This window comes from Platichthys flesus, chromosome 12 (genome assembly GCF_949316205.1).
Source record: "Platichthys flesus chromosome 12, fPlaFle2.1, whole genome shotgun sequence".
In the NCBI taxonomy this organism is placed as follows: Eukaryota; Metazoa; Chordata; class Actinopteri; order Pleuronectiformes; family Pleuronectidae; genus Platichthys; species Platichthys flesus.
Genome location: NC_084956.1, coordinates 23,490,963 through 23,513,739, shown reverse-complemented (window position 1 = coordinate 23,513,739; position 22,777 = coordinate 23,490,963). Strand labels below are relative to the sequence as shown.

Here is a 22,777-nt window from a genome sequence, read left to right as displayed (position 1 = left end):
TACAGTTATCAGTTACGTGTTATTTAGCTGACACTTTTATCCAAATAAATGTATTCAAAATCTGTGAGGGGCCAATTGGGACTCATCATCTTGCCCAAGGACACTTCGGCACGTGTTGGGATTTGAGCCGCCTGCTGGTTGGAGGCTGACCGCTCTACCCATCATTCACAGCCACCCGGCAGTCAGTCCATATTATTCATTATACAAGTTAATTCATGAGTCAACTGAACTTAATTTTTCTCCCAGCCCAGGGGAGAGAGAGCAATTCCTGGTCACCACTGACAGTTCTGCGGTTCTATCCTCCTCTACATCTCCCCCTCACCTCTAACCCCTTTCTTTTCCTGTCAGAGGATCATCAATGATATCGCTGTTGGCTATTATTTTGCATAACACAGGACATTAGGGGTAAACCAGCACTGTGTTATGGTTCCAGATTTTCATGTTAATTATTGTACAGATACATTCCACTATCACCATGACAAGCTCTTACGCCGGTATTACACAGGCCACAGAAGCGTAGCACCAAGGGCGCCTTGCGCCCTTCATCGATGGTTTCCGCAACGAGTCTATTTTTTTCACTTGCCGCGAGTGTATCGTGCCAGGAAACACACAGAAAAATGATTTTAAACTATATAAAATATCAAATATGCATCATACTTTGTATTCCCCTTCTGTTGTCCTGTAGTTTTAATTTTCCCAATTTCCCCAATCACATAATTAAATGTCCCCCTCTGCCCATCCACTACAAGCACACCAGCAGATAGACAGAGAGAGAAAGAGAGGGGTTGGGGTGGCTATGAAGACCATCATCATTTATCCCAAACCCCTACATTGATCGGGATCACGGGGTGACCGACGCGTCCCGTGTGAACAGCCTGCACTTTAGACATTAATACAATTCTCCATTTATTTTAGACACTTTCTTTTCTCACATATATAGTAAAGATTATTATTTTATTGACATGTTCTGTTACACATGGCATCTACATATATTGCATCTATTACATCTCATCCCTGCTAAAAGTTTTTTTGGGGTCATTTTCCTCAATCTTTTTCAGGGTTAAGGGCGGAGGATATTTAGCCCTATGAAGCAAATTGTGATCTTTGAATATGGGCTATACAAATAAAATGTGATTTATTGATATTCAGATCACAAAATCAGTTGAGTTTGTTTGTTAAATATCTCACATACCAACTAGGTAATTGACTGTTGAATTGGATGAAACTATTAAGACAACAGGATCCAAATAAGCTTTTAATTGGCCGTCGAAATTGCTATGGGTGAACTCGTCGAAGATGTGATACAAGGCGCTAAATAAAGAAGAAAACAGCATCACAAAGAAGAGCGAGAGCATCAGGCAGACTTCGTGTATGTTTTCAAATGTAGGCTGGAAGATTGTGTAGTGTCTTCTTATATCCTCTTATGAGAGAGTTATGTTATATAAGTGAATCTGACAGCAGTCGACCACCACCACCACACCTGCCCAGTTCCCCACCAACCCTCTTCACATGGCTGTTATTCCTTCATTTCTCATGATCACTGTCTGCTCCAGCTCTCCTGGGCACCTGAGAGGCTCATAATAACAAGGCTGTGATCCCTTGATGAATTTCCAATCAACATCTTTGTTCAGCACTAGCATTCTGATATATATTTCCCTTTAATAGAGATGAGAGCTTTGTGTGAAGCCAAATCCAAGTTCTCTATTAAAAAGCTGATAACAGATGCTACAGGGCTGAACGATTTGGGGAAATAATCTAATTGTGATTTAATATGCAATTTTTTTATTTTATCCTCTTTCCTCCCAAAAAGCTCTAGCTCGCTCTGTATGTCCGGCACGGCGGAAAAATACTTTAGGACCCTGTAGGTGATGCAGGCCTGCTCCGCTATCTTCTGGATCAGAGGAGTTTTCTGGTCCTGCGGCATTCTTGCTTCGCGTGAGGACAGCAGCCCAGAGCCCTACTCTCTTTCGCACGTTTTAATCGCGCATGTTGCGTTTAGAAAATCGCGTTTTATCATGTCAAGATTTTACCGCAAATGCAATTAATCGTTCAGCCCTAACTGATGGTGTTCCATATCATACCGTCACACTCGTCTCCAGTCGCTGACACTCTGAAGCCTGGCCCACACTGACAGATAAAGGAGCCTTCAGTGTTCAGACAGTGGCCTCTGGTACAGACCCGCTGATCCTGGCACTCATCTATATCTAAAACAACACATAAGGAGAAAGCAATTGACTTTTATAACATTTTTGAGCTGTTGTTTCATTGTTTAACAGCAGTGAATGTAGTGAAGCTTTGATTTATACAGTCTGAGTGACACTGCGTTGAGAGCTGATCTAATTACATGTCTGAGACTGAATTACCTACAGCGACAGGTTTACAAGGTAAAATACTGTCATTGGATGCTCCACTGCCTGAGTCTTCTTTCTCTTCAATTTTTTTGACCTTGACCGTTGACTGATCATATCGAAAAACTTATTCAAGTATTATTGTACTATTATAATGACACCACAGTCTTATAAAAATTTGTCTTTAGTGATTTTGTCCAGCAGTAAATGTTGTGAGTGCAAAGGAAAGTTATCTTAACTGATAGGACCTGGAAGCTTGAGGGATGAAAATTCAACTTTACTAAATAGAGTTGAAAAGTTAGTTTGGCAAAACAGAAAATGAAAACCTTCATTACATCGTGGATTTTCAAAGGGTACTCTAACTTTATTAAGAGTCTGTAGAAAATGTTCAGAATTGTTGAATGAGGTACAAATACCAGCATTTAAAAATAAGCTACTAGATGTGGAATTACTCTTCAGACACACACATCCACACAGTTCTAGAGGATGAGACATATTTGGCGCTATCACATAAACATCTGCGAGCTTTGTAATTAACTTTTATAAAGGACTCTGTTGCATGGCCTTATTATTTCCTCTCTCTGCCATCATCATCCACTGCCACCCCACTGTGGCTTGGCCTGGCATGCATGATGTGGTAGCATGCAGTCAAAACCTCACAGCTAATGCTGTGTCAAGTGGGATAAAAGCAGCAGTAAACTACTGAAAAGGAGAAATGGGAACACCTTTGGTTTCTGGTAGAAATAACATCACTTCCAGGAATATGTAGGCCCATACTGTGTGTTCTTTGGAATGAATCAGTGGTTTGACTGCTTCATTTGTGATTTTTTATTATGCCTGTGTTTCCTGACCTAATTTCTGTATGTGTTGTTGGCAAAAAAAATCATACACCATGTGGATACGATGTAATCTAATTATTCCAAGAATGGTACATTCAGTTTAAGGTGCAAGTAACATATTGGACATTCAGTGGCTTCAGAAAGTGTCCTAGCTAACTCCAGTTGATTTAGTTTACCAAAAGGGTAATTTCAACAACAGGATGTGGCTGACCAGTTATAGTCAGCCACACCCTGTTATTATAGTTTTAAATCTTATATAATTTTTTGTCTTTTATTGCTATCTCTTTGTCATCATATTGGTTTTGTATAGACAAAAAATTGTAGTTTGCCCACTCAAAAGTAAATCATTACATTTTATTACAAGTGTAGACAGTTAATGTGACTGAAACTTGTGTCTGAATGTCTCTGAAACCACTGTACACATACACACATACTGCAAGGTGCTTACAAAGTGTTAGACCTACCTGCACACTGACCTCCCTGTGCCATGAAACCATCAGGACAAGAGCCACAGTTGTAACTCCCTGGCACATTGAAACAGATGCCAGAGGGGCATACAGTTGTGTCTATGCATTCATCGATATCTGAAAAAAATACATGATATCATTCAAAAAGAAATCTTTCACACATAGCCAGGAATGAGAGACGTGGAAATCTTTCAAATACTAAGATTAATCAACGTAAGCGAAATCCACACAAATAAATAATAATAAAAAAAACAACTAAAGATAAAATAAACTGGATATGAATCATTAGGAACAATTCAGGTTGAATTAAATGCTAGATAATGAAAGGGTAACATTCTAAATTAGATTTAAGGCTGTTTCAGAGCTTGGGGGGAGATACCGATACATTTTTCGGTTTTAAGACTGAAAGTTATTGAGAGAATAACCTCAGTTGCGTGGGGCAGAATATGAGATCAGGTGATCAGTGAATCAGAGCATATTGTAGAGAAAGAGTTTATTTTTGTAATTAATCCTGGTTTTGGAAACTAAAGGACAATTTGTAATCAGAAAAAGATGGAGTGGATTAAACCCATATTCAGATAGTTGCAGAAATCAAGATATCCTTATAAATAAACATGACTTTAACTTTGATGTAGTTATTAATTTAGCTATGATTCTAATCTGATAAATGCTGACCTTCACAACACCTGTTTATCAAAATTAAGACTGACACCTCTAGGAAGACCCCAGTTTAAGAGCTTCTTAATCAAGCAACAGCTGTCAATTGTACTGCTAATTTAATCTGTTTGTAGTCTGCATACCAGGGATTAAGATGAAGATAAAATAACCCAGAAATAGTGTCATAGAACTGGTTCAGAGCAGATGACTTGAATAAAGTTACAAGAAACTGAAAAACTGAAGAGAACAGCCGAAAAATGTCCTTGGACAAAGCAGACAAACAAGCAGCATCAAACTAGACATGTTTTTAACATGCATATCACTATCAGAGGTGAGGATTTGCTTTAGCAAGTTGTTTTGGCTAAAACAAGCCTAGCTGTATCCTTGTTTTCATAAGACATCAGACACCTTGCTAAACTCTTCCTGCCATTGCATTAGAAAAGTATAAAAAAAAGGAAAGTAAGTTGTGTTGTTTTATCTTAAATATCAGTGGTTTACATGAATTATAAATACAATATAAAAAATTGCAATTGACATATTGACACAACAACAACATGTAGAGATTATTAACTGATGGCCTGTGAAGGATGTTGTAAACATTTAAAGGACCCTTAAGCATAACCAACAACAATTCCTCTCATAGTACCTCATCACAGCAAAAAGCTATTAGTGATGTAATGGAAATATCACAACAGGGACAAAACACAACAACAGTCCCTTCCCTTCATATGTTGCTACCATAGGGGTGGCAACACACATGAAAACAAAAATGTCTGAGTTGAAACCTGTTTACACTCTGTTCCATTGCAAATGCAATTGGTTGAACATGAGGACTTGAGAAAATTTGTAAATATCATGACTGTAGTTAACTACAGCTCTTATACTGTTATGTTTCTATTATGTTTTTACTCTTCGATGCATCTGGCATATTCTATTTTATGTTCTCATTAAAAACAACATGTATCTTTTTGCAAATATTTTCTTTGTTTCAAAATTAAATTTTTTACACAGCCCCCCCTGGTATCTAGCCTGGATGCCAGACGAACTTAGCCCCCCCCACAACATTTGAGGTCGGGAAGTTTGGTCTGGAGTCGCTCTGTTGGGGAGAAATTATGCCCGGTTGCAAAATCATCCGGACCAATCAGATTGTCAGGGCTGGCTTTATACGATGAAGGACAGATGATCAACGGTAACGTAATCAACAACGTCATCAAAGTGCCCTTGGGTTCAACAAACATGCCTGCCGCTGGAGAGCTGAGATGTGTAGATGCTGCCATTGAGTCTGTTTTAGAAGACATCGACAGCGCATTCATTTTGAAAGATGAACACAGAACGTGGAGGCGACGCCAAAGCACCGCGCTAATCCCTATCACGCCGGTGCTTGGCTGTTCACACCGGACTACAATTAAATTAAAACTACAGGACAACAGAAGGGGACTTCTAAGTATGGGATGCATATTTGATTATTTATATCATATAAGATAGATCATCAATATAGTTTAAAATCGTTTTTCAGTGTGTTTCCTGGTGCGATACACTCGCGTCAAGCGCAAAAAATAGACTCGACGCCGAAACGATCTCTGCATGGCGCCAGGCAGCCTTGGCGCAGCGCGGTGCTTCAGCCTCCGGTGCGACCCGCACAAAGTTTTAACATGGGAGTGGATGGGAGCCAGCTGTTATTTAAGGCTTGGCGCTGCGCTGAAGCGTCGCTTCGGCATCACTTCAGCGTCCGGTGTGAACCCGGCGTTAGTAAATAACTCACAATGCGTTGCTTAACATATGTCACATACTACGTTGCTCTGATTGGTTGTAGGTCTATCCAATTGAGCGAAGAGGAATTTTATTTCCTGGTCAGTTGAAACACGCCCCATAATCACAGCCCAATGGAGCAGTCTCAGACTCACATTTTGACTAGAATTGTGAGTCTGACAACGTCAGGCTACCTGGTATCAGGTGAAGAAAAATAAATCTGTTCCCTCAGTTTAACAGACACAACGTTTCTCGGTTAAACATGTGACACAACACAATATGGGTTAATTCTGACCTTAAGTGGATAAACTGGATTTAGTTAACATTACGTGGCTGGAGCCACGCCTGTAAGGAAGTCCCCCTTCTGCATGCAGAGGGTCTTCATGGCTAAACTGAGGGCACAGATTATTAAACTAAGGGCACGGATTAGTTAAACCGAGGGCATGGATTAGTTAAATCGAGGGCATCGCTTAGTTAAACCTGAGGGAACAGTCTGTTAAACTGAGGGTACTGATTTTTTCTTCACCTGATACCAGGGGGGCTCCATGCATTTTCCTTTACAATGTGTGTAATTTTGTGGTCCAATCCCAGGTACAAACTTTTAACATTAATATGGTATCACCATCTCTACAAAAGTACAGTATTATAATTTAATCATTTTGAAAATAAAACACATTTGGTATCAAATTGAATTGGTTATCCTTGATAGAAAAAAGGTTATCTGCCCCTGAATGCAGTATATCTAAGCTTTCTTTGGAAATATAACCTTAAGACTGAAGTGAATACTTAAACTTTACAGTACTATAACTCTAAATGATAACAGCACCAGTGCAAGCAGGTTCAGAAGTTAATATATATGGTAGGACAATCTGCTTGGTTGAGTTTGACCCACAGTGTAATAACTCTTTTTAAGAATTCAAAAATATGTCTAAAAAAAAAATAATCCTGCTCTTTAGCCTGTTTTTGAATTAAACTATTTTGGTTGCATTTCAGAATGCATTTGACTCACAGAAAATCCATGATCCCTCCACAGCTGAGGGGAGGAGAGTTCAGAGGAAATTACCATCAGGCCTGTTTGCCCTCACAGTCCTAATTCAGTATCATTTTGATGGGTGGGGAAAAACTGCGTTGAAATCTCAGGAAACCACGTAATGACAGACTGCCTCATATTTATATCCCAATACGGGGGCGAAGTAGGGAGGAGGTTGGTGCAGATGCTGTTTAACAGTGTGGTGGCTGGTGTCTTCCAAAATTCCATAGATTTCTCTAATTCTATTAGTTTGCACTTGGTGTGCTGAGCTGATCTTTGCCTAAGTATTTGACAGAATACTGACCAGCGTCAGAGGCTGCGGCTGTACATACCATACAGTGTCCTTATCAATCTGTCCATATCCATTGAACACATTCGTATCTTGACCGCTTGATCGGCAGAAAATATGGTCAGGAAATTTGTTTTTTTTACCCTTGGGGGATGATTTATAAAGATTTTTAATGGAGAAAGATATCAATGGTCGAAGAAGAAATTCTAATATTTTCAGTTAGAACTTTCATGTGAAACTCGCAAGTCTATACTTGTTCTTAGAAATGAAGGCTATTCAATGCGAGAAATTGCGAAGAAACTGAACATTTTCTACAACGGTGTGTACTACAGAGAACAGCACAAACGGGATCTAACCAGAGTAGAAAGAGAAATGGGAGGCCCCGGTGCACAACTCAGCAAAACGACAAGTATATTAGGGTCTCTAGTCGGAGAAATTCACACCTCACAGGTCCTCAACTGGCAGCTTCTTTAAATGGTACCCGCGAAACGCCAGTGTCAACATCTACATTGAAGAGGCGACTCCGGGATGCTGGCCTTCTAGGCAGAGTGGCAAAGAATAAGCCATATCTGAGACTGGCCAATAAAAATAAAAGATTGATATGGTCAAGGAACACAGACATAGACAGAGGAAGATTGGAAAAAAGTGTTATGGACAGAAAAATCAAAGTTTGAGGGGTTCGGATCACACAGAAGAACATTTGTGAGATGCAGAACAGGTGAAAAGATGCTGGAAGAGTGCCTGACGCCATCTGTCAAGCATGGTGGAGGTAATGTGATGGTTAGGGGCTGCTTTGGTGCTGGTAAAGTGAGAGATTTGTACAAGGTATAAGGGATTTTAAATAAGGAAGGCTATCACTCCATTTTGCAACGCCATGCCATACCCTGTGGACAGCGCTTGATTGGAGCCAATTTCCTCCTACAACAGGACAATGACCCAGCGGACACCTCCAAATTATGCAAGAACTATTTAGGGAAGAAGCAGGCAGCTGTATTCGTTCTTTAATGGAGTGGCCAGCGCAGTCACCAGATCTCAACCCCATTGAGCTGTTGTGGGAGCAGCTTGACCGTATGGTATGCAAGAAGTGCCCATCAAACCAATCCAACTTGTGGGAGCTGCTTCAGGAAGCGTGGGGTGAAATTTCTACAGATTACGTCAACAAATGAACAGCTAGCATGCCAAAGGTCTGCAATGCGGTAATCGCTGCAAATGGAGCATTCTTTGACAATTTGAAGAAAAAAATTAATATTTCAAATAAAAATCATTATTTCTAACCTTGTCAATGTCTTGACTATATTTTCTATTCATTTTGCAACTCAACTTTTCGAGGAAAACACAAAATTGTCTGGGTGACCCCAATCTTTTGAACGGTAGTGTACATGTGTAAAAAATTCATGAACCAGTCGAACTGAAATCTTTAAGTTTAGTTGAGTTAATTTTTCATGTGTTAATCAGGGAATATTTTGGATCCCAGAATTTTAGCTGCAGACTGAGCATTCCTCACTTTCTTGCCTCTTTTCTTCAAGGGTAAAATTATTTGACTCATCAAGTCACCCAGTCCTTTTGACCTGGACCAAGACCGAGTCTGAGTGAGATGGTGGTAGGTTATCTGCAAGCTCCGAGGTCATTGTACCTCCTGCTGAGAAGTGGTGAATATACAGGCCATACAGGCTGCTCGCTTATGGAAAAAATCATAATCACTATTATTTTTGACAATATCAAAATCACGATTATTCAAACGATTATTAATATGTGACCTTATTCTGAAGTCTATGCTTTATTTTTTTAATCACTTCCGGTTCCGGTAAACACCGGGGACGGCTGCTTGTGTTATTCCTCCGTTAAACCAGAATATCGGGGCCCGGTTATTCAAACCCTTAATGATGGCAACCCTAACACTCTTTGACCGACTTACCGGTGCGGAGAAATGCGGGTCCGGTCTGACCGGTCTGAACAGCCAGGCAGAAAGCGCCTGAGAATAGCGGGGTGCGGCACTCGCGCTATTTTTCACCACCGGTCACCACACACACAACTCACCTCCTTCACTTTACAGCTGCTTGAGAGTGAGTGCCAGTCAGCTGGGCCGCTGAATGCTTTGGGGGAAGGACTGAATTCTTTCAAAAAAAATGCCTAATAATCGTTTCAACTCGATTATAGTAGTTTGGAGATCGTTTGACCCCATAATCGAAATCATGATTACATTTCGATTAATCAAGGAGCCCTAGGCCACACCCTCTTGGGGCTGCTTCAAACTAGAAGATCTTCAACTTTAGCCAAATTGAACAAATTTAGGAGACCACCGACGAAAAAAAAATATTTATATTTAAAAGACTTGAAATCTCCCAGAAACTCTTCTTCATTTTTTTCGGCAGTTGGCAACAACTTTTAGGCACATTACCGCCACCTTCTGAACTAAAGTGTGATTAAATGCTCTCTGTTGGAGCTGATTAATGTAAATATCAAACATTTTCTATATTTCCAATTATTATTATTCGGACAGATAATCAGTACCGTGTGACCTCCAGCCAGGAACGCCCCTGCGATTATCGTAAGTGAAAAATCGGGCCTAAAATCAACCTGATTATCCTCTAGTGCAGTGCAGCCTTTAACATGATTAAGTTGTACAAACTCTCACTCTTATATCATATCTAACATTCCTGGCCTGTCCTCAGGCATCACTGAGCGAGGATGTGGACACATAGACCCTGTGACATGCAGGCAGACCTACACTGAATGAATCTTCATATCATAAAACATCAATTTCTAAATGGATTCAAAAACAAGGATTGCTGTTCTTCCAAACAAACTGCTTCTAATGACAAAAATGTGTAGCACTGCCAATTATTCAGATGGAACTGACTGAAGGGGTCACTATGCAATGCCGCCTGGCACCCATGCTCAACTCATTATCTTTACTTCCTCCCTTCCCCATCTCAGAGAGGTGCTTACCTTCAGTAATTATCAGACTGAGGCCATAATTCCACTCTGAACTGAAAAACATCAAATTGTATTAAATGTCTGAAGCAAAATGAGAGTATTGCAATACTTTGTGCTACTGTATTGATATAATTGCGTGCGCAAAATATTGTGATACTGAACAGAAACCAGCACTATGAATGATACCTTCAAATACAACACAGTCAAATTCACTTAGAGCTTTACAAGTTTTATTTCAAATATAAACATTAACTTAATTGTATAGTCCCTGTCAACTGCGCAGAAACTGACAGATTAAGAAATGTATGCCACTTAGGCTACTTCTAAACAATACATAAAAGGTAAATTAAATAGAATGAATAAAAGTTTACTTAAAATATAGACTTTGAAATAAACAAAAAGTAGGCTATGCTTCACTGTTGTTTGCATGTAGGCTTTGCAAAGCTAGTGCTTGGATATGTTTAGTTTCTTGTGCAAAAACAAGAGCTGGTCAACATGCTCTGGGGTGAGGTTGGTCCTCCCCCCCATATATCGCCCCCATGTATAAAACCAATAAAAATATGTTTAAAAAAAAAAAAAAAATTGTCATTCATAAGATACGCGATTCGTAACTGAATCGATTTCCCCCCCATCCCTACTAAAAGCTAAACCGTACAGACCAGCGCTCCCGAGTCTTTTCCTCGTCAACTCTAGGTCTCTTACAAGATGAGATCAGAATGAGAATTTTCCTCCTAGAATATATTAGTCTATAAATCTTGTATTTAAAATAAAAAGATAATAAAAAAATACTACAAATAAAAATGTTTGATGTACCAGGTTGTTACCTTTGTGTTCTTTTGAAGTAGAGAACGGAAAGTAGAGAATGCCTGGCTTCTGAATTATTAGTGATTAAATAATTACATTATCTGAATTTGTTTTGATACGAGCTGGAGAACCTACATAACATGTACAAATTCATCATAACACTACACTATTGTGTGAGCATCACAGTCACACTGAACCCTGTTCAAAACTTGTCTAGTTCAAAAGAGTCTGTCTTAATAGCCCATAGAAAAAAAAGAATGAATAGTGAATGACAACAGGATTAGTCAGCTAAAGCCCTAGATTGCATAGATGTGGAACCACACATATGTACATTTTCTCTCTAAGACAAAAATTAATGAAAAGATTTTGAATCATTCATACTTAATTATATCTGACTAAATTTTTCATGAAAACATCAAAGAAAAAAAAATGGAAAAAAATGTTTTGCCCAAAACTGGTAAGGCTCAGAGAAAAAGAAAATTACTAAGTCTGGTTAATTTCCAGTTGAAGGAAGGGTATATTGAATAACTCTCTTACATTTAAATTAGTTTTTTTTTTCAAAATAAACCTCAAAAGAGTGACATCGATCAGACTTTGACTGATCGATCAAATAAAAAACACTTTAAAAATACTTATCAATCTCTTCTACAGCTGTTGGGTACCCGCTGCATATGTGTCTATATATAAGGGTTTATGTAAGAGAAAATACACAAGTTAGCAGAAGTTTTGAATATTTACCAACACAACTGGTTCCCTCTTTATCAACCAGGAATCCCCATGGACACACACACAGGAAACTGCCCTCTGTGTTCTTGCAGTCACCGCCAACGCACAAAGATGGGCTTTCCAAACACTCATCTAAATCTGGACGGCACACAGCATGCAACATTAGTTAGAACTGAAATGAAGAACATATGTAATTAGCTGTGGCTACTAATATCAGCATATATCATTTGTAATAAGACATTTAAAGTATATAAAAGAAAGGTCCACAGTTAAATAATTTGTCATACAAAGATACAAAATAACAGCCTCTGTGTCTCATTGGTTGTGTTATGTGAAGTTCAGTTCACCAATCAGAAGGTACTTTAACTATCATGGAAGTATTTCTCATCAGATGTGCTATTCTAAAGGCTGGACACTTACAAGGTCAATAATAAGAATGTTATTAAACTGTGCTCTGCCTACCTGCTGAGGATGGTTAAAACTTGGATTGGTTGGAAGTCCTGTAACTACTTATGATCAGTGGGTGAGAGAGGGTCAGTTTGAGGTTTTTATGTTGTCATGAATATTACCCAACTGTTCTGGGACAAATTGACAATGGCAGATGGTAAATGGTGAACTGTGCTTGCCTGTTGCTCTATTAACAGCAGCTGCAGATATGTGGTGAGATGTAGATCCTCACGTTGTACTGTTTATGCTAAGGTTTGCGCCTTTTTTTTTTTAAGTGCAACTTGTCCACTCTGTTACCAGCTAATTGTAAGTTAACATGTGTCAGTTATTAGTGAGAAAAAAATGTCAAGATGAGGATCCCTAATTGTTGTTGGACACAAAAACATTGACGCTTTGTGTCTTTTAAGCCCAGATAACATTTTAATTTGATTTATGTATAACACAAACCTATCTTAGCAGACAAGCAGATACTATGAGTCTGAAACAAAAAACTGTGGAAGCTTCAAAATCCCTGCAAACATAGCTTGGTATAAATTAAGCCAGCCAGCGGCAGCATATGACCTTTGACCTCAACTGACTGTGACCAATGGACACCTCACCGACACAGGTGGTCTGGGCATCATCCAGGCGGTATCCTTCATCACAGTGGCAGATGTAGCCCTCAGCGGTGTTGTAACAAATCCCCTGGCCACATATGTAAGGGTTGATCTGGCACTCATCCACCTCTGTGACCGATAAGAGAGAGAGAAAAGTATGAATGCAGCAGCAGTTTAAGAAATAAAATGGGTCACAAAAAATATTTTCAAAAGATGAATTAAGCACAACATAAAATGAATGTACCACAAGTAACTGTTCTATATAAAAGAAACACAAGTTCACAACATGCACCACAATGTAGCCTCAAGCAGGGAGAATGCAATTAAATATACAGAAGTGAAGTCATAGTCTTTAACATTTCACCAAAAAAAGTAATTTGCCATGTTTCCTTCAAATCAAGCTCTTTATGTAACTGTGATGACATTCTCACTAATGCCTATGAAATACTTTATTTGTCTCATTATTTCAGGCACAAATCCTTTTTTTACTTTAACAGGTCATGCTCTCTGTCAGACACTGCTTTAGATAGATATGTTCCCCCTAACTAACTATCCTTGTGTTCTGTCTTACCCACAGTCTAAAAGACCATGTCACAACATTTCATGACTACAATCAATGAATGTCAGTAGAATAATTATAATCACACAATCCACTAGAGGTAGTAGAGAAAATACCTTTTTTCAGTTCAAATAATCAAGTCCGATACATGAATCTGAGCTGCTTGACACAATGAAAGATTATTGACAGTATGACCTTTAAAGTAATGAAGAGCCAGGGAACATTTCTAGTTTTCAAAATATCAACCTCTTCCTTTGACTTATTTTCTAGTCTCCAATGAAGTTACAATTAGTTTTCCAATTGACATTTTAGTAGCAAGCCAGCCAATCCAATTTAACAAAAAGCTGGGGCAACTTTAACTAAGTAAACTAGAAGGAAAAAGAACATTTTAAAACTGTGAAGTAAGAAACTAAAATAAAGAGTAAGGAATGTTTTATTTTTACCAGTTGACTGGGTGGGGGCGATGTCCTGGCCTGCGTTAGATGGGAGGATCTCCACTGGTGCAGGTGGAGAACTCCTCTCGACCACCTCTACCAGAGCAAAAACACACAGTTACAGATATTTAGTCCATCATATTTGTATTTTACTAAAGAGAAAAAACACTTTCTTTGTCAAATATAACACATTGACTTTTGAATACATCTGCGTCATTATTCTTAGCAGACACACACTATATTTGGCTTAAATACATTTGTATTGTTATGGAGAAGATACCCTGCTGTATGTACCACTGCATCATTATGACACTGGCAGCTCAGCACCTCAAAAAATGGCCTTGACAACATTTAAGGTTTACTTTAACATTCAACATTTTAGGAAAATATGCTTATTAACTTTCTTGCTGAAAGAAGATGACTCTTGGCCTACGAGCTGGAGCCCAGAGGCTCACAAATTAATGCTCACAAATTAAGGTAGAAAGTAGAAAAGGATGACTGTTCTCCTCCAGCAGATGTGCTTTCCATACAAAGAACCTCCTTTTGACGTTTGGATGGGTGTACTCTGCATTTTGAATTGCAATTTATGCTACTTTCCATCGTCACGGGCCAATTTGCTGTAAGTGATCTACAGATCTGGTCTTGCTTCCTCTCCATTCATATTCAGTGTGGCACAGTACTGCAGTGCATTTATTTTGGCAGCCAGGGGAGGTGGTATTAATAGATGAAGTCTGTGCAGCAGATTTTATAAACACCAATAGTGAGGCAAAACCTCAGAGTCTGCAGCAGATTTGGATTAAAACACACTGATCATAATGAGAGCAGAGGAGCGTTCTTAACCATGGCTACAGCTATGTAAAGGACACAATACAATACAACGGCTTTGGTTGGGTTGTAATAGTAGAATGTTTTTCTTCAGCATTCACCCAAACTGGACGACTGAGGAAAATAGGAACATGGAGTGAATGTGAGTGAAGCTGCTGAGCCTGATAACATTCTTATGTATTGATAACATGCACCTCACATATGCCAGTATACCACTGTAATAACACTGTTTCACCATCCTTAAGTCCATTTGTACGTATGCGTTTAAGTGTGTGCACATTCATGGTTTATGGTTGTATTGACATTTTTTTGTTTGCAACCATCATTGTTGGGCATTTTTCTATTCCAATTTCAACAAGCTTTGTAATGAGTTAACACTTTATTAGTGGGTTACATTTATAAAACACTACATATTTTACACAAAATAAAACGTCTAATGCCACTGTTAAAATATCACACATCCTCACACTGAGCTGAGACTTGTTTTCCTAACAGGCTAACCTAAAACTACACGGCTCATGTTAGGATTCTAATAAACTATAAAGAAACTTGAGTACACGTGAGACGGACAGCCTAAATCTGTCCGCTTTAGCACAAAATAAAAAGCGTAAAGAAACAGACACCTGGGTAGGCTGCCTCCATCTTCACAGTGGACACACCTGGAGATAGCTGGGGCTGGATAGGTTCAACTACTGGCCTAACACTAAACACAGGAACTATCAGCTCCTTCAATGAAAAGACAAACAATAATACCAGAGGGACAAGGTCAACAAAGCACTGTATGCATATGTTGCAGTCCAAAAGTAATAATTTAAGCTTTGCACACTGTCTGACATGCAAAACAGATGTTGTGCCTGGAAGCAGATTAGCATTTAGTTTGCATGGCAACTCGACTGGAGTTTAATAACAAAGCAAGAATGAACAGCTCAGAGACCAAAGCCAGGAAGCAAAGACTGCCTGCTGCTTCTACACAGACCTCTTTCTGGAGTTCTTTGGAACGGAGTCCAGGATTTCAGGCCATCTATTACTGCTGATTGCGTAAACACATGCATATCAAAGGTACACATACTCTGACTCTCTGCCCTGCGCTGACCAGCCAAATTCATGCAGCAGTGGCACTGACTTCATGCAAAGGTGATTCTGCAACCCCTCCGTGGCTGGGGGGAGTGGGTCTGTGCATGCACACTTTCTACAGTTTGGCTCTCGAAAGCACCCAACCTACCTGATCTGTTGCAGTTGTTGCTACTGACCGAAGGGAAAAAAGAAGCAAACATGTGGGTTTGTAACATAATATGCCATACATCGCATCTATTGATCATGGGAAATTTGAATTAATGTTTTTAGTAACAGTTTAAACTGTTATTCCAAGTATAAGAAACTAGATATTTTACATGTTTTTCCCAACATATTAGTTGTCTTTTATTACCCCCTGTGTAATAGTTTCATTCTATAAAATGGGTAGATTTTTTCCAAAACCCTTTGGACACTGCAGTTTTTAGCTTTGGTGTAGCTGAAGATTTGTTGACAACTATAAACATGTTGGAGTACTTCAAAGTTAGAAGAAGTAGAATGGTGTATGTGGAATCGAGTCAAAATCGATACACGGCCTTTGTTCCTCATAATGTAGACCTACATGTCAGACAATAGGTTAGCTCACCAATATATTTAAAGGGGTAAGTTCACCAAAAACTACAAAATGACTCTTTATCCTCCAAACTGAATTTCGATGGAGGGGTGGGTAAAGCGTTTCAGTCCACAAAACCACTTTAGAGTTGCAGGGTTAAACAGTGTTGCAGCAAAATCCAATACAATTCAAGTAACTGGTGACCACGTCATTAAACGTAAAATAACATAAAATGCCCCCATACTGCTCGTGTAGTGTCATCAAGTTTCCGTAGGCCCTGACGTTCAAATTCGACTTGAAACGGCATCATTTACAACCTAAATGTCCTCTGATACCCCCTGGAGCCACGTTCACGTTTGCAAGCACACACCGCACACTCAGCCGAAATACTTCTTCTGGTAGCAGACATTTAGGCTAAAAACATGCTTTAAGTGACGCTGTTTCAAGTCTAATTCGAATGTCGGGTCTTACAGACACTTGGATGACAATTAATGACATAGAAGCTTTTTTTTACGTTTGAAGAAGGAGTTACCATTTACTTCAATTGTATTGGATTCGGCTCCAATGCTGTTTACCCATGAAACAAGTGTTTGGTGGACTCAAACACGTCACCCACCCCTCCATCAGAATAGTGGTTAGTAGATAATGAGTTAATTAGAATTTTTCTGTGAACTATCCCTTTAAGTCACATTAGCTTTAACACAATAGCTAACATGACTATTTTCAACTTTTACTAAATTGATTGATTCAATTCTACTGTAATGACAAGAATAAAAATGGTCCTCTGTGATCCATATTAAGCATGATCTATAAATATCAACTATGAGAATTACCTTTATTGCGTAGATACCTGTTGCTAAACAGGCCCATATTTCATGTTGTGAAAAGGTCATAAACATTGCAGAGGATAATATAAATCTGCATTTAATCTGCAACTTAAAAAAACACATGCAAGTTGACAAAACACATGCAAGTTGACAAAATACAAGCATAGTAAGAAAACATCTTCATCAATTTCACAACACAACACATTACAGAAACGCGCTGCAAATAGACACGCACGCTGCAAATAGACACACGCGCTGCAAATAGACACACGCGCTGCAAATAGACACATGCGCAGCAAATAGAGGCGACAACACAATGGAAGTGTTTCCAGCTAAAAGGGATGGACACCGCTGCCACAGCAGACACTAAAACGTCCAATACACCATACAATTTCGGTACCGCACAGGGGTTGTCATCCCGCGGCTCTGGAGCCGAACGCGGCTCTTCAGCCCTTCTGCAGTGGCTGTACTGTACAGTGTTGTGCATATGTTTCGCGAACGCTGAACTTAACGAATCAGTTTTCATATTATTTACGTGAACGTAACGATGAACGTGATTGAACGTCACGTTACTTTTTTTAATCATCATCGTATCAGGCCCTCATGAAATACCAGGAGCGGGCGTTTGTGTGTTGTGTGTGTGTGTGTGTGTATGTGTGTGTGTGTGTGTATGTGTGTGTGTCGAGCGGGCTGACCGGTCTCGGGGCACCGACCCCGCCCACTAGCTCAGAAGAGGGGGCAAAATGTCTCTTCAGATAGTAAAGGTTTCACAAACAGGGTCTTGCGTGTTAGCACTGTTTATTCAGTTTAACAGGAGAAGACGGCAAGTCTCCAGATCGGACCATCTTCAGAGCTCAGAGCTCACTGTGGCTCTCTCCGAGCGAGTGGGCGGGGTCGGAGCCCCGGTGCGCTGGCCACACGCACACACACACACACACACACTAATGCCCGCTCCTGGTATTTCATGAGGGCCTGATACGATGATGATTTAAAAATGAACGTGACGTTCAATCACGTTCATCGTAACATTCACGTTAATAATATGAAAACTGATTTGTTAAGTTAAGCGTTCATGAAACATATGAACAACACTGTACATTACAGCCACTGCAGAGGGGCTGAAGAGCGCGTTCGGCTCCAGAGCCGCGGGATGACAACCCCTGTGCGGAACCGAAATTGTATGGTGTATTGGACGTTTTAGTGTCTCCTGTGGCAGCGGTGTCCATCCCTTTTAGCTGTCCTCTGGAAACACTTCCGTTGTGTTGTCGCCTCTATTTGCTGCGCGTTCGTCTATTTGCAGCGCGTGTCTATTTGCAGCGCGTGTGTCTATTTGCAGTGCTTTTCTGTAATGTGTTGTGTTGTGAAATTGATGAAGATGTTTTCTTACTTTGCTTGTGTTTTGTCAACTTGCATGTGTTTTGTCAACTTGCATGGGTTTTCTTAAGTTGCTGTTCGTTGAGCTCTCAGGGCCACCGTACAAAGGACTTAAATCCTTGTCGTCTACAAACAAATGTCAAAATTGGGACGAATGCTTTAATGGGTTCCTAATCACAGGCAGGAGGGATCATAAATCAGGACTTCTCGCATTTTTCTTTCAAAGCTGTAATTTGCAGAAGTGAGATTCAGGTATCGGATATTGGCATTGTGACACTGATAAATTTAAAAAACAGGTTTATTCATTATGGAACAAGAAGCATGACTAATGTCTCCCGCTTTGACAGTGAGTCAGTGTTTGGACACTGAGAAGTTAGATGTACAGCTGAAGAACAATCATTTGTTATATTAGTCCATAATTAACAGAGTTAGACTGTAGTTTCCTGCCCTGGTAGGAGTCTAACAAACAAAAACAAGTCTGTCTCCCTCAAATGCAATAAATCGACTTAAAAACATAACTGATTAATAAAATTACCGAAAAAAAGATAGTTATTAGGTTGTTATTTCCACATCAACTTTGAACTTGTATGTGTGAAATAGTCACAAAAGATGAGATGGCTTTCTTCTGAAATGATGAGGTAAGGAAATTTGCATTTGACGAAATAATCAATAAAAAGATGATTATTAACCCATAGCTCAGTAAAACTTGCTGTACCTAGATTTGTTTTTCTTTTGTCAAGAGGCAGTTCAAGGGTTTCATCTTGGACAAAATGATTTACAACGTATTAAGAATTTCAACTTTGAAACAGTGGTTTAGCCCTTTATAGTCAGTCATTCAGAAAAAAGATTTAACTTTTTCTTGATTCAGGACACAGGTTTTTTTCAGTAATGTGAGGAAGAGAGGTCCCCAGAATAATAGCAAGTGTAATCTTATCCATTCAGTCAAAATGTGTCAAATACGGTCAGCTACTATGATGATATTTTCTCTCTGTTCAATCCTTAGCACTGACAGGACCCAATAGATGTAGTTTGGGTAACTGTTTAATGTCCTGGCAACCTTCCTCTATAAGTGCTCTATAAGGGCATGACAGACTTGTGGGAGAGACCTTGGTGGACACTAGAGGTACTAAATTCCCCAGCTGCACCAATAATTCCTGGGGACACCTAGGAGAGCTGGAGGAAAATCCTTGGTAAAAAGATGATGGGCTGTCTGACTCACACTGCTGCCATCGCAATCCTGACAAGGCCAGGAATCAGTTTTATTCATTTGAACCATGCTTATAAGGCAATTTAAACCTAAAAACCTTTACCCCAACACAAAAAATTTGGCAAACATCGATTTTGTACTAAACCACAGCGCTTAACATGTGATGTTCACCCAATCCGCAAATTATTTGACTCTGCTGGAGGCACGAGTGGTTTTGTTTCAAGACTTTATTGGTTTGTTCTGCAACACTCTTACAGACCTCTGGCATTAGATAAAATATGGAGAAAAGATATTCCAAATCTGAAGACTACATTTGACTGGGGTAGAGTATGGGTTGATGTGAGGTTAGCATCCAGAAATCCTGACCATCAACAAATTCACTATAATTATATACATAGAGTATATTTTACTCCTAGAAGGCTTCATCTGATGAAAGTTATAAATGATTCTACATGTACGTTATGTTCCTCCAAAGCGATCGGCAGCTTTTTTCATATGTTTTGGGAGTGTACACCTGTGGCAGAATTTTGGAAAATGATCTCCTTGAATCTATCTAAGTTGTTTAATATTAAGTTGCCTTGTTTGCCTGCTACATTCATTTTAAATGATTTATCAGGACTGGGGTTGACCCTGGACAAGAGGAAAGCGTTGTTGGCGGGATTCACTGCTGCAAAAAAACTTGTTGCTACACGCTGGAAACCTCCACACTCACTTTCTTTCCGAGCATGGATTTTAACATACTTGGACATTGTCTATTTAGAACTGTCAACAGCTCGGGTACATGGAGCCAAAGAATCCGCTATAAAGGCCTGGGAATCGCTCCTAACTGTCCTCCGTGCGCTTCAACTGTAATATGTGATTAAGGTTTCTTTAGGAAGCTGGATCCGGGATGTGGGTGGTTTATGTTTGGGGTAGTTTTATAATTATTTTATTCATTTATGTTATTTTATTTTATTTCCCTGTGTTTTATTACATACATATGTTATTGTTTTTGTATTAATGACCTATTGTATATTTGTGTTTGTTTATTTAATATTTTCATATATATATATTTTTTCTATTTTATTATTTGACTTATTCCTAGTTATTATTTTTCCTTTATTGTTTACCTTTGTGTGTCTATACACATTGACAGGTATGAGTACATGTGAATATATATGTTGTTATTGATTACAGTAACATTGATCTGTACCTTGCTACATTTCTCAGTAAAATAAAAAGTTGATCACGAAAAAAAAAAACATGTGATGTTAAACTAACAATGTTCAACATTCACTGGTACAATGACACAACAAATGCTCACCTGGTATCATCTCCTCTGGTTTCCCAAAAGCCTCCACCGGCCTCTCTGGCGTTGGCAGGGGCTGGGGGGGTTGCAGGTCAATGGGCTGCTGGTAAACAGTGACCGGCTTATTGACAGGTGGATTTGGTAGAACAGTGTAGCCCATTCCACCAGGACAGATCTCTTTGAACTTTGCTGGATAAAAAAAAAATACCACTGGTTATCATTGTTATGATGACAATGGGAAAATTGAAATGTCAACAAATGTGCGTTAAAGTGAGTAAGTTCTCCATCAAAACCTGAGAAATGATCAGGTTTCAGGGACGATTCAGGCCGATTTGTTTTACAGAGCTTCAGGGTAGGTGGGACTAGATCTTGGTAATATATGTAATAAAAGAACAAAATATTGATTTCTATTTCAAACTTATTTTTACCAAATCTAACTAATAATTTGTTGTGCATAAACGCCATTCGTTTCTTGACATTCAAATCAGCAGATCAGCCAACACAAATCTGGCTATGTAGTATCTGTTTGCAGAGTTCAAGCCACTAAAAAGACTGAGCAAACCAGACATATTGCACGTGCCATGCACACACACAGAACAGAGAATGGTGAACTACAAAAAAGCCACCAGCCTACAAGGGACTGGAGGACGCATTGCTGAACCACTAAAATGCACTTTTGACAGTGTCTTATATGTATGTATGTATGTATTGATGAATATGTGTGTGTGTGTCTGTGTGTGTATGTGTGTGTGTGTGTGTGTGTCTGTGTGTGTGTGCGTGCATGTATGCATGTTTGTTTGTATGTAGTGACACACCTCTTGCACACATAACAGTCCCTAACCCTGCCGAAAAATATCAGAATAGAAACCCTAACTAGCATAGCAAAGGTCATCTCCTCAGCTAGAAATTATGTCTATGAAACTATTCCCTTGGAACATTTGATGTTTCAGCTCTACTGCTAAAAGATGCAGAGAACTTAACTTCAACAAACATATATCTACCTTAAAAAATATGGCTGCAACCGAATCTTTGACACTGTGTAGCACCATGTGTACTATAACTCATAGGGAAGGGGAGTCAGTATTCAAGCTCAGTGCTCTCTCATGAACAGAATGTCTATAGTAGATATAAAAGGAAGATTTACCATAATCAAAAAAATTGGGTGAGACAATGTAGCTCCGAACAGACTCTCCCAGCATGATCTATACAGTTTTTAGAGAAAGCAAGCGACCAGGTCACCTATTATCAAAGCAGGTGAACTGAGTCCTCATCACTCCACAAATCCTAATCACCTAGTTTCCCTGCATTCTACACTCACTTTGTCTGCCATTAATTATATTGCCATCTACAACCCGACACACCAGGGAGCACAACACTATGTATTTACAAACCTTCCTTTGGCTTGCACCTGATCTAAAAAATTGCTCCTAGATAACTTACAGCAAGAATGGACATTCTTCTTAATAGACAATGACCAAACAAACATACACGCATATAACCTGCCAAAGCTTAGTCAGCCTTGAAAAAGAAACAGAAGTTGAAGAGATAGAGACACCACTGAAAGAATCAATAATTCTAAGGAGCGTCCTTTAGTACCAAGCTGGTACAACACAAGATCATATATAAATTAGCCAACTCCTTAGTACCTACAACTATCCACACCCTGATTGCAACCCAAACACAGATTACAATGTTCTTTCTGAATGAATGGCAGTGAGTAACTTTCACAACCATTGGCTTTACTATAGTG

General features: G+C 39.3%; 1 protein-coding gene across 4 annotated transcripts in view; it reads right to left on the bottom strand.

Moving 5' to 3' along the window:
* Positions 1 to 22,777, bottom strand: part of ltbp1 (latent transforming growth factor beta binding protein 1) — a 128,666-nt gene that overhangs the window by 19,214 nt on the left and 86,675 nt on the right. For 2 of the 4 annotated variants that reach the window (XM_062400708.1, XM_062400712.1), the window contains 8 exons: positions 21,043 to 21,216; positions 15,930 to 15,952; positions 15,331 to 15,433; positions 13,892 to 13,978; positions 12,893 to 13,018; positions 11,859 to 11,984; positions 3,652 to 3,771; positions 2,082 to 2,204 (listed from right to left, as the gene is read on the bottom strand). In XM_062400708.1, coding sequence (XP_062256692.1) covers positions 2,082 to 2,204; positions 3,652 to 3,771; positions 11,859 to 11,984; positions 12,893 to 13,018; positions 13,892 to 13,978; positions 15,331 to 15,433; positions 15,930 to 15,952; positions 21,043 to 21,216 — 882 coding nt within the window. The remainder of the gene's footprint in view (positions 1 to 2,081; positions 2,205 to 3,651; positions 3,772 to 11,858; positions 11,985 to 12,892; positions 13,019 to 13,891; positions 13,979 to 15,330; positions 15,434 to 15,929; positions 15,953 to 21,042; positions 21,217 to 22,777) is intronic. The other 2 variants (XM_062400709.1, XM_062400710.1) reach the window with 2 other exon arrangements.